The sequence below is a fragment of the Dermochelys coriacea genome, chromosome 1 (assembly GCF_009764565.3).
Source record: "Dermochelys coriacea isolate rDerCor1 chromosome 1, rDerCor1.pri.v4, whole genome shotgun sequence".
NCBI classification, from domain to species: domain Eukaryota; kingdom Metazoa; phylum Chordata; order Testudines; family Dermochelyidae; genus Dermochelys; species Dermochelys coriacea.
Genome location: NC_050068.2, coordinates 42,935,744 through 42,951,278, shown reverse-complemented (window position 1 = coordinate 42,951,278; position 15,535 = coordinate 42,935,744). Strand labels below are relative to the sequence as shown.

At 44.8% G+C, this 15,535-nt stretch overlaps 1 protein-coding gene across 3 annotated transcripts in view; it reads left to right on the top strand.

Annotated features, from left to right (window-relative positions):
• Positions 1-13,501, top strand: part of ATP8A2 (ATPase phospholipid transporting 8A2) — a 663,533-nt gene extending 650,032 nt beyond the window's left edge. For all 3 annotated transcript variants that reach the window (XM_038388027.2, XM_043504314.1, XM_038388029.2), the window contains one exon: positions 13,108-13,501. In XM_038388027.2, coding sequence (XP_038243955.1) covers positions 13,108-13,205 — 98 coding nt within the window. In that variant the 3' untranslated portion in view covers positions 13,206-13,501. The remainder of the gene's footprint in view (positions 1-13,107) is intronic.
• Positions 13,502-15,535: the final 2,034 nt, after the last annotated feature.

The following is a 15,535-nucleotide window of genomic DNA, read 5'->3' as shown; positions in this document are numbered from 1 at the left end:
AAATGTTCTATAGTTTAACTGGGCTCTCAAGGTTCACATCATTCTTTTCTGACTGGCGTGGCTTTCTAAAAGATTTATGAAAATGAACAAAGATTTTCCACTGAGCTTCAGATTTTGATGCCAATGCCAGTTAGAATTTCATTATCCTGTGGCTTTTAGTAGAAGAGCTTTGTACCTTTTGTCAAGCTTACATGCTGAACATTTCTGCAGCCCAAAAAGTTTTAGTGGAAATGAGTAGATGGTACAGTGATTACGGCATTAGCCTCTAGGAGCTGGTGCAGTTCCTGTCTGAGACACCTGTATGAAATCAGTGCTGGTTAGCTCAGCATAACATCTGCAAATAGATTTCCCATTCCCATCTGCTTTCTAAAATCCCAGTAATAGGAAAAGCATCAAGTCCCCCTAATTAAGAGGGGAGATTGGCCCACAATTGGGAATAGCTCTGAGAGAGAGCAGGAAATGCTGCAAGGTTCCTCTCACAGATGTTGCTTATCATCATTCCTTCAAGTGTGTGTAGGGGGATTTGCCTTTCCATGGAAGGAAGAGTAGTTTGGCTCCTAAAACTCATGGATACCAGGGAATCTGTTGGTAACAGAGCTTTTGCCTTGTAGCTCCTGAACCTCCACCTCTGGCCCCCGCCTCCTCTGGCCCTCTTCTGACCCCATGATAGGACTGCTCTCTTGTTGCTTTGACAACAGTGTGGAGGACTTCTCTCCTGGCCAGTTACCCAAGAACAGATGGAGGCCCCACAGCTGCAAAAAGCAACTCTCCTCCCCAATTCCAAGCTACTCCCCTCCCCAGCCCGGATCCCCAACTCCCTCAGAATCCCCACAAAAAAGGTTTCTAGAGACAAAAAGGAGAGCAGTGTTACCAAGATGGCATTCCCCACGTGCTCCGGGAATCCACTGAACAATGTCCCCTCAGCCCCTGGATGCCACCTGGATTATTCCATATGATCCCACAAGTATAGTGGCTGACATAATTCAAAACACTCCTCGTCTGCCTCCAGTCAGCACTGGGCTGTCATTTGACCTATTGCGTATTTAAAAACAGCAGGCTGAATCCTGCGCTCCTTAATCCTTCCCTCCGCAGAACTCCCGCTGAAATCCAGAGGAGCTGTGCCTGACTAGAGATTATAGAATTTGGCCCAGATTTCCTATGCTGGCAGAGGAAATCACCCCTTCCTTTGACAGTGTAAGGTAACTGCATTGAGTAAGTCTCAACACAGAGAGTACATTTTACACCTTGTTAATCAATAGAGAAACAGCACCTGTCATTTCAAGTTGGTGTCACAGCATAGGGGTTGGAGAATAAGAAATAACAATAATGTGTTCATGCTGAAGGCTCTAGTCCTGACATTTATTGTGTCCTAAAAGAGGCTGCCTTCTTGCTACTTTCCTCTGGATGCATGTTGATCTGAAAAACCATCAGGTTACTTCATGGGATTTTTTTATTATTATTAATCCATTACCTTCTTTCTTTGGGTATCAAGGCTTCAGTACTTTTTCTGGCCAAATTCCATACAGCAAATATAGCTGTAGTGATATTTGTTGAATATGAAGATGTTGGGATCTTTCGAAATTTACTTAAAAAGAAAAGGAATAGCAAGAGAAAGTTTGGCTTAATGATGTTAGATCTGGTCCCAAGCTTCCTGAATGTGAATACTTTGGTTTCTAGAGAACGTTCGTCATATTTTTTCCCCTTGGGTCCTTTTTAAAATATCATTTCTCAAAACTGGGAAAATGAGGGGTCTTTTAGTATGTGTTAATTAAAATGCACTAGTTAACATGATATAGACACTGCTTACTTTCCCAGTGTTGACAAACTCAAAGAGTTGTGTGAAGTTTGTCCATTGACAAGACATTACTGGTGTTTAATAGTAATTGGAGACACTATTCTCTGAAGGTCTGTGCTATTGGGGTATGTCGCCCCAAGGCATGGAAAGAAGTTCCAGAGTTGATAAGTTTCCGCTGAGAGCTGCTCTGCCCCCAGTCATGAGCCAAACAAATCCATGAACTCTCAGCACAAAAGTCCTTTCCCAATGGACCTGAGCTCAACTGTCAAATAAGAGAGCATGAGGAGAGATGATCGCTAAAGAAAATCCCTTAAATACCTAACAATGCATGAACTTCCGTAACGGATTTCCTGAAATAAACAGATTGTTCAGGACGTCCTCAGGCTCTGATTCTGCAAGCTGCAGTGTGTGGGTGGACCCCTACATCCAGGTGTACAGGTTTGGGACCTATATGTGGACTATGGTTCTTTATGTCTCTAATACAGCATTGTATAGAACAAAATAATCAGCTGAGTATACTGAAAAAGGTACTGTTAAACTAGAAACCTAGTAATGGGAGACAAGATTCTGATCTCCTCACAGCAGAACGTGAAAGCTAACAAACAAGATGCGTTTAAAATTCAATAGGTAGCCTGATAATATCCGGAATCTGTGAAACCTTATATTTGATTAGAATGTGACCCCCTCTTCCTAGCAAATGAACCAAGCCATCAGATATTTTAAAATCCTCCTGACTTAAAGTCTCAAATAATTGAAAGTCTCAGAATGCGGACTACGATGGGTCTTACTTCTGAAACAGTAGCGACTAGATTCTTCACTGAAAATTCCAAAGAAGCACTCTCTCTGCTAGGACTGCTGGAAAAGATCTGAACAATGGGGGCTTTGTTCCCAGTGCAGAATGAGAGGTGTGGTTTTAAAAGCCGAAGCTGGGAGAAGTTCAGACTTTCGAAAGGTCCCATTGTAACCGGGCCATGGAAACGTTTATTGTTTTGGGTGGTGTCTGGAAATAGTGGAAAGACCCAGTTAGCCAGGTCTAGGAGAATCAACAGCATTTCATCACATTCTGATTCTGCTAGATGCATAATTAGCTGCCTGAACAGCTTTAATGAGTTGATTAAAGAACTGCATAGTGTGAAATAACCATCTCTTATTGAGAACAACAGTAAAAGTAAAATAAACTGTCAAATGTTGAGCCCAGGCTGAGTGGAGAGAATAAGTGCATCTTCATTGCCCACTTCTTTCCGAGATGTGCATATCCATGTAGCCCCTCACTTCCCCCCAGCACAGGTATAAATAGCAGTGCAGCTGATGCGGCACGGGTTAGGTGAGTAAAGACATGCCTGAAGAGTGTGCGTGTGTACATACCCTGCATGGCTCTCCATTCACCCAATCGATGCCTCCTCCTAGGGTATATCTACACTGCAATTAAACACCCGCAGCTGGCCCATGTCAGCTGACTCGGGCTATCAGGCTATCGGACTGTTTAACTGCGGTAAGAAAAGGAGGACTTCTGGCTCCTTAGAGATTAACAAATTTATTTGAGCATAAGATTTCATGAGCTACAGCTCACTTCATCGGATGCATTCAGTGGAAAATACAGTGGGGAGATTTATATACGTAGAGAACATGAAACAATGGGTGTTACCATACACACTGTAACGAGAGTGATCACTTAAGGTGACTTCCTGAGGAAACTACAATCAGTCGGTGATCTTCCTAAAAACACCATCCTAGCCACTATGGATGTAGAAGCCCTCTACACCAACATTCCACACAAAGATGGACTACAAGCCGTCAGGAACAGCCGATAATGTCACGGCTAATCTGGTGGCTGAACTTTGTGACTTTGTCCTCACCCATAACTATTTCACATTTGGGGACAATGTTTACCTTCAAATCAGCGGCACTGCGATGGGTACCCGCATGCTCCACAGTATGCCAACATTTTTATGGCTGACTAAGAACAACGCTTCCTCAGCTCTCGTCCCCTAATGCCCCAACTCTACTTGTGTTACATTGATGACATCTTCATCATCTGGACCCATGGAAAAGAAGCCCTTGAGGAATTCCATCATGATTTCAACACTTTCCATCCCACCATCAACCTCAGCCTGGACCAGTCCACACAAGAGATCCACTTCCTGGAGACTACGGTGCTAATAAGCGAGGGTCACATAAACACCACCCTATATCAGAAACCTACTGACCGCTATTCCTACCTACATGCCTCCAGCTTTCATCCAGACCACACCACACGATCCATTGTCTACAGCCAAGTTCTACGATATAACCGCATTTGCTCCAACCCCTCAGACAGAGACAAACACCTACAACATCTCTATCATGCATTCGTACAACTACAATATCCACCTACTGAAGTGAAGAAACGGATTGACAGAGCCAGAAGAGTACCCAGAAGTCACCCACTACAGGACAGGCCCAACAAAGAAAATAACAGAACGCCACTAGCCATCACCTTCAGCCCCCAACTAAAACCTCTCCAACGCATCATCAAGGATCTACAACTTATCCTGAAGGACGACCCATCACTCGCACAGATCTTGGGAGACAGGGCAGTCCTTGCTTACAGACAGCCCCCCAAACTGAAGCAAATACTCACCAGCAACCACACAACAGAACCACTAATCCAGGAACCTATCCTTGCAACAAAGCCCTTTGCCAACTCTGTCCACATATCTATTCAGGGGACACCATCATAGGGCCTAATCACATCAGCCACATTATCAGAGGCTCATTCACCTGGGCATCTACCAATGTGATATATGCCATCATGTTCCAGCAATGCCCCTCTGCCATGTACATTGGTCAAACTGGACAGTCTCTACGTAAAAGAATGAATGGACACAAATCAGATGTCAAGAATTATAACATTCAAAAACCAGTTGGAGAACACTTCAATCTCTCCGGTCACTCGATTACAAACCTGAGAGTGGCTATCCTTCAACAAAAAAACTTCAAAAACAGACTCCAACGAGAGACTGCTGAATTGGAATTAATTTGCAAACTGGATACAATTAACTTAGGCTTGAATAGAGACTGGGAGTGGATGGGTCATTACACAAAGTAAAACTATTTCCCCATGTTATTTCTCCCCACCCCACCCCACCCCGCACTGTTCCTCAGACGTTCTTGTTAACTGCTGGAAATGGCCCATCTTAATTATCACCATAAAAGGTTTTCCTCCTCCCCCTCCACTTCCTGCTGGTAATAGCTCATCTTAAGTGATCACTCTCTTTACAGTGTGTATGATAAAACCCATTGTTTCATGTTCTCTGTATGTGCATATAAATCTCCCCACTGTATTTTCCACCAAATGCATCCAATGAAGTGAACTGTAGCTCACGAAAGCTTATGCTCAAATAAATTTGTTAGTCTCTAAGGTGCCACAAGTACTCCTTTTCTTTTTGCGAATACAGACTAACACGGCTGCTACTCTGAAACCTGTCATTAAGGTGACCTATTACCAGCAGGAGAGTGGGGGGGAAAAACCTTTTGTAGTGATAATCAAGGTGGGCCATTTCCAGCAGTTGACAAGAACATCTGAGGAACAGTGGGGGATGGGGAATAAACATGGGGAAATAGTTTTACTTTGTGTAATGACCCATCCACTCCCAGTCTCTATTCAAGCCTAAGTTAATTGTATCCAGTTTGCAAATTAATTCCAATTCAGCAGTCTCTCGTTGGAGTCTGTTTTTGAAGTTTTTTTGTTGAAGAATTGCAACTTTTAGGTCTGTAATCGAGTGACCAAAGAGATTGAAGTGTTCTCCGACTGGGTTTTGAACGTTATAATCCTTGACGTCTGATTTGTGTCCATTTATTCTTTTACGTAGAGACTGTCCAGTTTGACCAATGTACATGGCAGAGGGGCATTGTTGGCACATGATGGCATATATCACATTGGTAGATGGGCAGGTGAACAAGCCTCTGATAGTGTGGCTGATGTGATTAGGCCCTATGATGGTGTCCCCTGAATAGATATGTGGACACAGTTGGCAACGGGCTTTGTTGCAAGGATAGGTTCCTGGATTAGTGGTTCTGTTGTGTGGTGTGTGGTTGCTGGTGAGTATTTGCTTCAGGCTGGGGGGCTGTTTGTAAGCAAGGACTGCCCTGTCTCCCAAGATCTGTGAGAGTGATGGGTCATCCTTCAGGATAGGTTGTAGATCCTTGATGATGCGTTGGAGAGGTTTTAGTTGGGGGCTGAAGGTGATGGCTAGTGGCGTTCTGTTATTTTCTTTGTTGGGCCTGTCCTGTAGTAGGTAACTTCTGGGTACTCTTCTGGCTCTGTCAATCTGTTTCTTCATTTCAGCAGGTGGGTATTGTAGTTGTAAGAATGCTTGATAGAGATCTTGTAGGTGTTTGTCTCTGTCTGAGGGGTTGGAGCAAATACGGTTGTATTGTAGAGCTTGGCTGTAGACAATGGATCGTGTGGTGTGGTCTGGATGAAAGCTGGAGGCATGTAGGTAGGAATAGCGGTCAGTAGGTTTCTGATATAGGGTGGTGTTTATGTGACGCTCGCTCATTAGCATCGTAGTGTCCAGGAAGTGGATCTCTTGTGTGGACTGGTCCAGGCTGAGGTTGATGGTGGGATGGAAATTGTTGAAATCATGGTGGAATTCCTTAAGGGCTTCTTTTCCATGGGTCCAGATGATGAAGATGTCATCAATGTAGCGCCAGTAGAATAGGGACATTCAGGCTCAGGCTGGAGCCCAGGATCTGTGACACAGCTCAGCCTTTCCCCTCTGCCTCCTGCTGCCAGAACTTTTCACTGACATGTAGCTACACACCACAGCATGAATGAAGCCTGCTTCTCACTGTGGCCTCTAGCTACTCATACCAAAAGTGTAATGTAGACAAAAGTAATGTAGATGTCACCAATATGTTTGTATCAGCAACACTGGGGGACATGCCCTGCCCGTGATCTGCCCACAGAAAGGACATGCCAAAGAGTGATCCCTATGTGGATCAAGGGCCCTACAAACCTTGATTCTCTTAAACACAATAAAAGGAGTTCCCAAGGCAAGGTATGTCCCACAGTCATTAACCAGTTTGCATGAAACGGTTTCACCAGGCATCTCTTTTGTTGTAATTTGTCTGACTTTGCAGCAAGATAGGACTTTGTTGCCATTGGTTCCAGTATTAAAATGCATCTTAAAAAGTCAAGTATTGAAAAGTAACTAGAAGCTCTGTTCAATGTCATTTAAATAGTCCTAGGATAATGACAGATAATTGTCTGTGGGTAATTGCCTGGGGTGTGAAGGGGCTTGGTAGTAGCTATGGCAGCTGGATACCACCTGAGGATCTTGCTGTATGGGGTAATCCTGCAGTCAGTGAAGATAGCTCCAGGGCACAATGCAAAGCTGCCCTAATTTGGGGCAGCATATGACCTGTTGCCTTCAGTTATTTAAGGCCAATCTTGCAGTCTTTATCCAAGCTGACTTTTGTTGAGATTGTTGCCTAAAGATTGCAGAATTCTGGCCCTTAGAATAGAACAAGCACACTTAATGCATTTGTTTGCAAGTATGAATTCTCCCTTGTAAGAATGTTTCGTAAATCTTCTTTCCTTGCTAGCATCCAATGTGAATGTGTTCTTTGCTAAAATATGTCTTAAACTTTGTAAATTAGTCTGTGCACCTTCAGTTACAGACAGGGAAGTCCACCCTGTATTTCTGTATACCATGTCATTAGCATGTAACCGTGCTTATGTTAAAACACAGTGAGCCATGTTATCATATTGGATCTGAGTTGCACAGGATCCTGGAAGTACCCCAGTGGGAAGAGGTCTATTCTCAAACGTAATGCAAATTTAAAAAAAACAAGTTCTGGAATAAATGTCTGCTAGCGTCTGGTCACCCCATCTCAAAAAGGATATAGTGGACCTGGAAAAGGTTTAAAGAAGGGCAACAAAAATGATTAAGGGTCTGGAACAGCTTCCATATGAAGAGAGATTAAAAAGACTGGGACTGTTCATCTTAGAAAAGAGATGACAAAGGTGAGATATGACAGAAATCTATAAAATCAGGACTGGTGTGGAGAAACTGTATAGGGAAGTGTTATTTCTGCCTTCACACAAAAAATAGGGGGCACCTGATGAAATTAATAGTCAGCAGGTTTAAAACAAACGAGAGGAAGTACTTTTTCACACAATGCACAGTAGACCTGTGGAACTTGTTGTCATGAAGCCAAAAGTATAATAGGGTTAAAAAAAAAAGAATTATATAGGGTCAGGGAGGACAGGTCCATCAATGGCTATTGGCCAGAATGGTCAGGGATGTAGCCGCCTGCTTGGGCCATCCATAAACTCTAGCTGCCAGAAGCCAGGACTGGATGACACGTGGATCACTCAGAATTGCCCTGATCTGTTCATTCCCTCAGAAGCATCTAGCATTGGCCATTGGCAGAGAGAGGATACAGGGCTAGATGGACCATTGATCTTTCCCAGCATGGCTGTTCTTATGAGATCCAGGAACCTTGAGCATCCAGTCTCAACCCTGAACTCATTTAATTGTTGAGATGGCCCTTAAAGAGGCTAATTCAGGGGATGAGCTTTTCTTCCCCCATTCCAAACTCCACTATTCCCACCAGCTTCCGTCTCCTGCTTCCAAGCAGCTCACATTGACAAGAAGCTCTCCAGCAAGTCACTGAATCAAGCTCTTAAGGATCCTCACAATGAAAAGAATTTTCTCCCCAGCACAATGAGGCTATTTTCCTTCTCAACAGATATGCCAGTAGCACCTGGTCATCTATCACAGGGGCCATTCTACACTGTGCTCCAGCCAAGTTTCACTTCAAGGCCTGATTTAGGAACAGGACTCCCTGAGAGTTTTCAGGCTCTCTGAGAAAGTTAAACGGGACCCTCCTCAAGTCCAAGTGCCCATCAACTTTCAGGTCATATTACAGTACTTAGAACTCCTTCTCCCATTGTTCCTTAGAGTATGACTATTAAGTTCTTCTTCAAGTGATGGTCCTTATGTGGATTCCACATGTGGATGTGCATGCATGCCATGCATCTGGGTCCGGAAACCTCTTCAGAACCATGTCTGTTGACCCGTACATGCGCAGTAGCCTCCCTCATATTCCTGACTGAGGGTATAAGAAGCAGTGCGGTTGATGCCTCTCCAGTTCCTTTTTACTGCCATATGGCCTGAGTCAGAATCATGTCCTTCTTCAATCCATGCATAACCTGTAAAGTAAAATCTTTGTAAATAGTTGTATATCTTAGCGTAGTAGTTATAGTTAGTATAGTATATAATTAGTATAGAATAGTCGTGTGTGTGTCCCCACAGTCAAGGGAAATCCTCCCTGGCCCTGGGGCTACGCCCAGAGTCCCAGAGTTCAAGAATTGCATCTCCTGCCCTTGCTCCTTCTCCATCAGAGATGAGCATCCATGGTCCCTGTACTGTCTGAGTGAGGCACGTCTCTCTGCAAAATACAGTATCTGTCAATCCTTCTTTCTCAAAACTAGAAAGGCCCAAGAGCTCTAACTAAAAAAGTTCCTGGTGGAGCAGGCAATGAACTGTGGTGTGCTGTTGTCTGTCTCTATTAGGCCAAATGGCTACATGCACCTGCGTGACGCCATTGGCTAGACTTCACTTGTGGTGTCTCCAAGCTTGGATCCACTCCACCTACCAACCAAACATGGATCACATGGACTCCCCCATGACTGTTCCCACGAAAGTTCCCACCTTCTTTGTGTCACACATCACCTTCATATCGGTGCACATAACAAAATTCATGTGGTGGGGGTGGGGCCGAGGGGTTTGGAGTTTGGGGGGGGTTCAGGGCTGGGGCACAGGGTTGGGGTGCAGGGGTGTGAGGGCTCCGGCTGGGGGTGCAGACTCTGGGGTAGGGCCGGGGATGAGGGGCTCAGGGCTGGGGCAGAGGATTTTGGTGCAGGGGTGTGAGGGCTCTGGCTGGGGTGTGGGCTCTGGGGTGGGGCCGGGGATGAGGGGTTTCAGGTACAGGAGGGTGCTCCGGGTCTACAGTAGGGAGAGAGGACTCCCTGCAGCTCTCTCTCCCCACAGCCATGGCATCTTTGGGGCTGGAGCTGCAGGATAGGTGCCTCTGCCCCATCCGCAGCCAGTCTGGGCCGGGGGAGGGCCGCCCCAGCTGCGCCTGGGGCCAGACCGGGTTGCTCCAGCCACACCTGGGGCTGGGCTGTGCTGCTCCGGCATGTCCAAGCATCCCAGACTAAGGTGCAGATCCGGGCCGCATCACCATTGGGGCTGGGGGAGGGGCACCCTGGCAGGCGCCCAGGCGGGTTCCCTGAGCACCTGCGCAGGACTAAACAGGCTGCTGCATGGCCACGCAGCTTACAGGGAACTTAGCATGGGGGTATTACCTCTCACTCAATGCAAACCCAAGCTGTCTCCACAATATCCTTATTGGACATTCCGCTACAGGACATTTGCAGGGCAGCAACTTGCAGCTCTTTCCACACGTTCGTGACACACTCTGCTCTAACTCAAGCCGCACCTGCTTGAGGAGGAGAGGTAGATACGCTGGAGGGTAGGGACAGGATACAGAGGGATCTAGACAAATTAGAGGATTGGGCCAAAAGAAATCTTATGAGGTTCAACAAGCACAAGTGCAGAGTCCTGCACTTAGGACAGAAGAATCCCATGCACCGCTACAGACTAGGGACCAAATGGCTAGGCAGCAGTTCTGCAAAAAAGGACCTAGAGGTTACAGTGGATGAGAAGCTGGATATGAGTCAACAGTGTGCTCTTGTTGCCAAGAAGGCCAATGGCATTTTGGGCTGTATAAGTAGGGGCATTGCCAGCAGATCAAGGGACATGATCGTTCCCCTCTACTCGACATTGGTGAGGCCTCATCTGGAGTACTGTGTCCAGTTTGGGCCTCACAGTACAAGAAGAATGTGGAAAAATTGGAAAATGTCCAGCGGAGGGCAACAAAAATTATTAGGGGACTGGAACACATGACTTATGAGGAGAGGCTGAGGGAACTGGGATTGTTTAGTCTGTGGAAGAGAAGAATGAGGGGGGATTTGGCAGCTGCTTTCAACTACCTGAAAGGGGGTTCCAAAGAGGATGGATCTAGACTGTTCTTAGTGGTAGCAGATGACAGAATGAGGAGTAATGGTGTCAAGTTGCAGTGGGGGAGGTTTAGGTTGGATATTAGGAAAAACTTTTTCACTAGGAGGGTAGTGAAGCACTGGAATGGGTTATCTAGGGAGTTGGTGAAATCTCCTTCCTTTGAGGTTTTTAAGGTCAGGCTTGACAAAGCCGTGGCTGGGATGATTTAGTTGGGGATTGGTCCTGCTTTGAGCAGGGGGTTGGACTAGATGACCTCCTGAGGTCCCTTTCAATCCTGATATTCTATGACGGCCGTTCTACAAGCATCTCTGCTACCAGCTTCCTCACACCCTCCTCCAATCAGAATACCATTGCCAGTCACCCACATGTGGAATACATTTGGGGACCATCACTCGAAGAAGAAATGGAGGCTACTTAGGGCTTGTTTATACTACAAAATAAGGTTGACTTAAGTTAGGTTGACCTACAGCCACTGTAGTAATTACATCAGCTGTTTGTGTACCCTCCTTCCACCGGTGGTGCACGTCCTCACCAGGAGCACTTGCACTGACCGAAGTGGGGCATTATGGGGCATTGACAGCCAGAGTCTGAGGCTCACAGCTGGAGCCTCCCCCACCTGGCCTCAGGGCTGACTAGGTGTCAAGGACATTGTTGCCCTGTGCTGCAGATTCTCATTCCTAATATTCCACAGGAACAAGCCTCGTTTTACAATAGTTCCAAGTTTCACAGGAGTCAGTTCTTGAGCCTTCCCTTTTACTATATCAATAATTTGGCATCCCCTGGGTATTGTCAGAGACCTGAAGTTCTTTCTCGGCAGAACTAGAGAGTTTAAAAAAAAATCAAAACGTGTTTGTCAGGATTCCCATTCTGTGCTAGCCAAAAGGATATGCGTCTCGGAGACTTACCCCAGAATATTAAAGCTTGCTCCTCTCAGGACACATTAACCTCTTGACTGAGAAAAATCAATAAGGTTTGCCAGGCTGTCACCTGTGTATATATACACAATCACTCATTTCGCTAGGGTAGATGAAGGAGCATCTTCAGATGTTGCAGCTGGCTGTAATGTAGTGGGTGCAGTCCTCTGGATACACTAATCAGAGTTAAGGCTAGGATTTTGTCACAGAAATTTTTAGTAAAAATCACGGACAATAAAGAAAAATTCATGGACGCCTGTGACCAGTCCGTGACTTTTACTAAAAATATCCATGACAAAATGGGGAGCTCAGCTGCAGGGTCCCCACATTGCCTGCAGCGGCTCAGCAGCTGCGGGGGCCACTTCAAGCTCTGGGGGCCCCCACCGCCCATGGGAGCTTCAGCTCCAGGGGCCCTCACTGCCCGCAGCTACTTGGAGCTCTGGGGTACCCCTGCAGCCCATGGTGGCTGGGACCTCTGGAGGGCCCACGGCAGCCAGTAGTTCTGGGGGGCCCCCTCCAGGCGGGGGGGTACCCCGCACCTTCCGGCCACTGCATCGTGTTACAGATTCTGTGACTTGCACAACCTCCATGAAAAAATTGTAATCTTAATCATAGTCTCCTCTCAGATTTAGCATCTCACATAGTCTGGGTTTCTCAAGTTCTGCTAGGTATGATACTACAGACAATGAGAGACTTGAGCAGAAAAGCAAATTTGTACTTACCAGAGAATTCTGTTTCTGTGACGTCTTTACAGATTCTCCACAAGAAATCAACCCATTGTCTTGTTCTCAGTAGTAATTAATATCTAGCTCTGACATAATGCTTTTCATACAAAAGAGGTCAGTATCATTTGCCCCATTGTACAGCTGTAGATTATTAGTTAGGTTGTCATAAAAAAAGAGTTACCACCTGGTTAGCATGGGCTGCTCTAGAGAGGAAGGAAGAGTGACAAAAACTTAGCAAAAAGAACAGGAGTACTTGTGGCACCTTAGAGACTAACAAATTTATTTGAGCATAAGCTTTTGTGGGCTACAGCCCACTTCAACGGAATTTGTTAGTCTCTAAGGTGCCACAAGTACTCCTGTTCTTTTTGCGGATACAGACTAATACGGCTGCTACTCCAAAAACTTAGCAGCAGCTTGTCCTAATCACATTGGTGACACGAACCATGTTCCAGAAGAGGGGAGACACTTCACCGAAATCTAATTCGCTGGTAAAACCAAAGTGCTCTTTCCCCACAGCGCCAGTAGTGTAATATAATAATGTCTAACTGTGATTATCATCTTTAACTGATTCCATTGTGCCTTTGTTCTCACTTTTTCAGATGGTTATGCATTTTCTCAAGAAGAACACGGAGTTGTTTCTCAGTCTCAAGTTGTTCGATCCTACGACACTACCAAACAGAGAGCTGGAGTAGAATAACACAGTTCTTTCCTTGATTGGTAGTGGGAATAATGAGATTTGGATCAATGCATCCACTATTAACACATCCTTGACTAAGGTTGGCAGCAGCAGCTAAAACACCGGAACATTCATTTCTGTGGCCTTAGCCAACACATTTGTTATGTATTCCCCCTGCAGACCTTGAGCACACATTGTGGGGAAATCATTGTTTTAAATCAATTGCAGTGCTCTGCCTAACTTTTGTTTATGTTGTCATGAAGCATTTGACTGTGCTATGTGAGGTGTGAAATTAAAAACATTATGTTTTACCACTATTTAAAACAGCAGTATAAATTGTTCTGGGAGAAAAGTAAAGAATTTATGTTCCATGAGAAATTGGCCTTTGCTTAATTGGAATGGGGTACTGACATTTCCTGTTTTGTTACCCATAGATTAAGTACACAGAGCTGCATGTAAACTTTACCCTATAACAGTCACTGTTTACTTTAGCTGATTGAATTTTTAAATGGACAAATTAGGTATAAACTTTTTGATTGAACAAAACAACACAGTATATGGTAGGCTGGGAAAGCTAAGTGCTTATTTTGCATACCTGGTCATGACAAATTAACATAGTATGGCAATTAAGTCTATAAAATATTTCATCACCTTTTTACAGGATTCTTTATGGCTTTATCTTAGCTTTCTTTAAAAAACTTATTCACCTGGACAGTATCTATAGGTCCCTCAGGTTGCAAGGCAGGACAGGTGCAGTGATTGCATGTATTCTGCACAGGGAACATCCAAAAATATACAACCCCTTTCCAACAGTTTTGTACTTGAATGAGAACCTCAAATCTGGGCATGAGACATCCCTTTTTAAACTATATAACAAAACATCAAGAACTGAAATGCTCAGTGTATCTTCCATGTTATTCTGCAGCAAGGAAGCAACCTCCAGCAAAGAGTTGGGTAGTGGAAGGACTATTGGAATTCATAGGAAGTGGGCAGGGACAGAAACTGCTTCAACATTTCCTCCCAATGCTGAGGTTCACACTCTCCTTTCTAATGTCTGAAAATCTGGTGCCTTTACATCCTCTACTGGTGGATTCTATGTAAACTCATGGAACAAGAGTACATCTTGGACTGTCACGTGCCAAGATGTGCATAATGTCTGTACAAGAAGGGAACGGCTGTGGAAAAGATCAGTGTGCGTTACCAAATCCTCTATGGCCATGGAGTCTGGAGGGAACTTGTACCCCAAAAAATCCAACTTGGAAACGGGGAAAAAAGCCTCTTTCTGCCCAATGCTTTGGAGAAACTGTTTGAGGACATTTCATCCTTTGGAAAAGCTGACCCTCCGATCACTGCCACAGCTGCTTTAGAGTAAGTGAGGGATGATTGCATCAGTTCATGTTGTCACATAAGAGCATTGCTAGCCATGATGGGAAGAGAAGACCAGCTGTTTGTGGGTTCAACTGAGTTCCCTTCCTAGATCTGATCCAACTGAGTACTCCCCAGATTTCCTGAGATACGTTCTGAATCCAGCAAGCTGAAAGGAATTCTGGTTTTACTGACTTATTTTGTGAATGGGACGGCCTGCTATTGCCTATGTTGGAAGTATGCAAAAATCTGAAAGAAGTGGGGCAGAAGTAAGAACTGAATAGAGCCCTTAGAAAGCTAATACTGTCCTCCAGATGAGGCCTATTAATTTTAGTCACCAAACCATGTTTTTGAATAGCATAAAGTAAATATTGCTGCGCAGTTTGTGTTCAGCCAACTTTCTCAGTTATTGCATAAGCTATACATGTGCACTTAATAAGCCGACACTGTTTTTGCCTTACTGACCATCATCCAGAGCGTTTATTGATTTAAGTCTATTTGAAAGTAATAGAGATATGAATATTTATGCTCAGCAAGCAAAAGCAAAACACTAGCCTGGCTCACTGACTTAAGGCTCTTGAGTGATCTCCAGCACTTGAACACCACAGTTCAATTCCCAGTGCCACCTCTAGGGCCTTGACTTCTCTCACATTGAACAGTAAATTTTCTGGTCCTACAGCACTAGTCTGGATTAGTGTGATGATCTGGAGGGAAAAGTCATCACCTTCTAGTTGCAGTGCTAATGAGGGAATTATGCAATGAGTAAAATTTGCAAGTAATTTGCCACAGGCATGAATGTCAAGGGGCTCTCTCTCTCTCTCTCTCTGTGTTTGTGTGTGTGTGTGTGTGTTTGAGTGAGAGAGATAGAGGTATGAGACATAAAGGAGTGAGTACAGACAGGGCGAATAAACAAAAAACAAAACCTGATCTCAGGCATATTAGAACCTTTTTGTGCCAATCCAACACATTAAACATTTTCTTTTTAT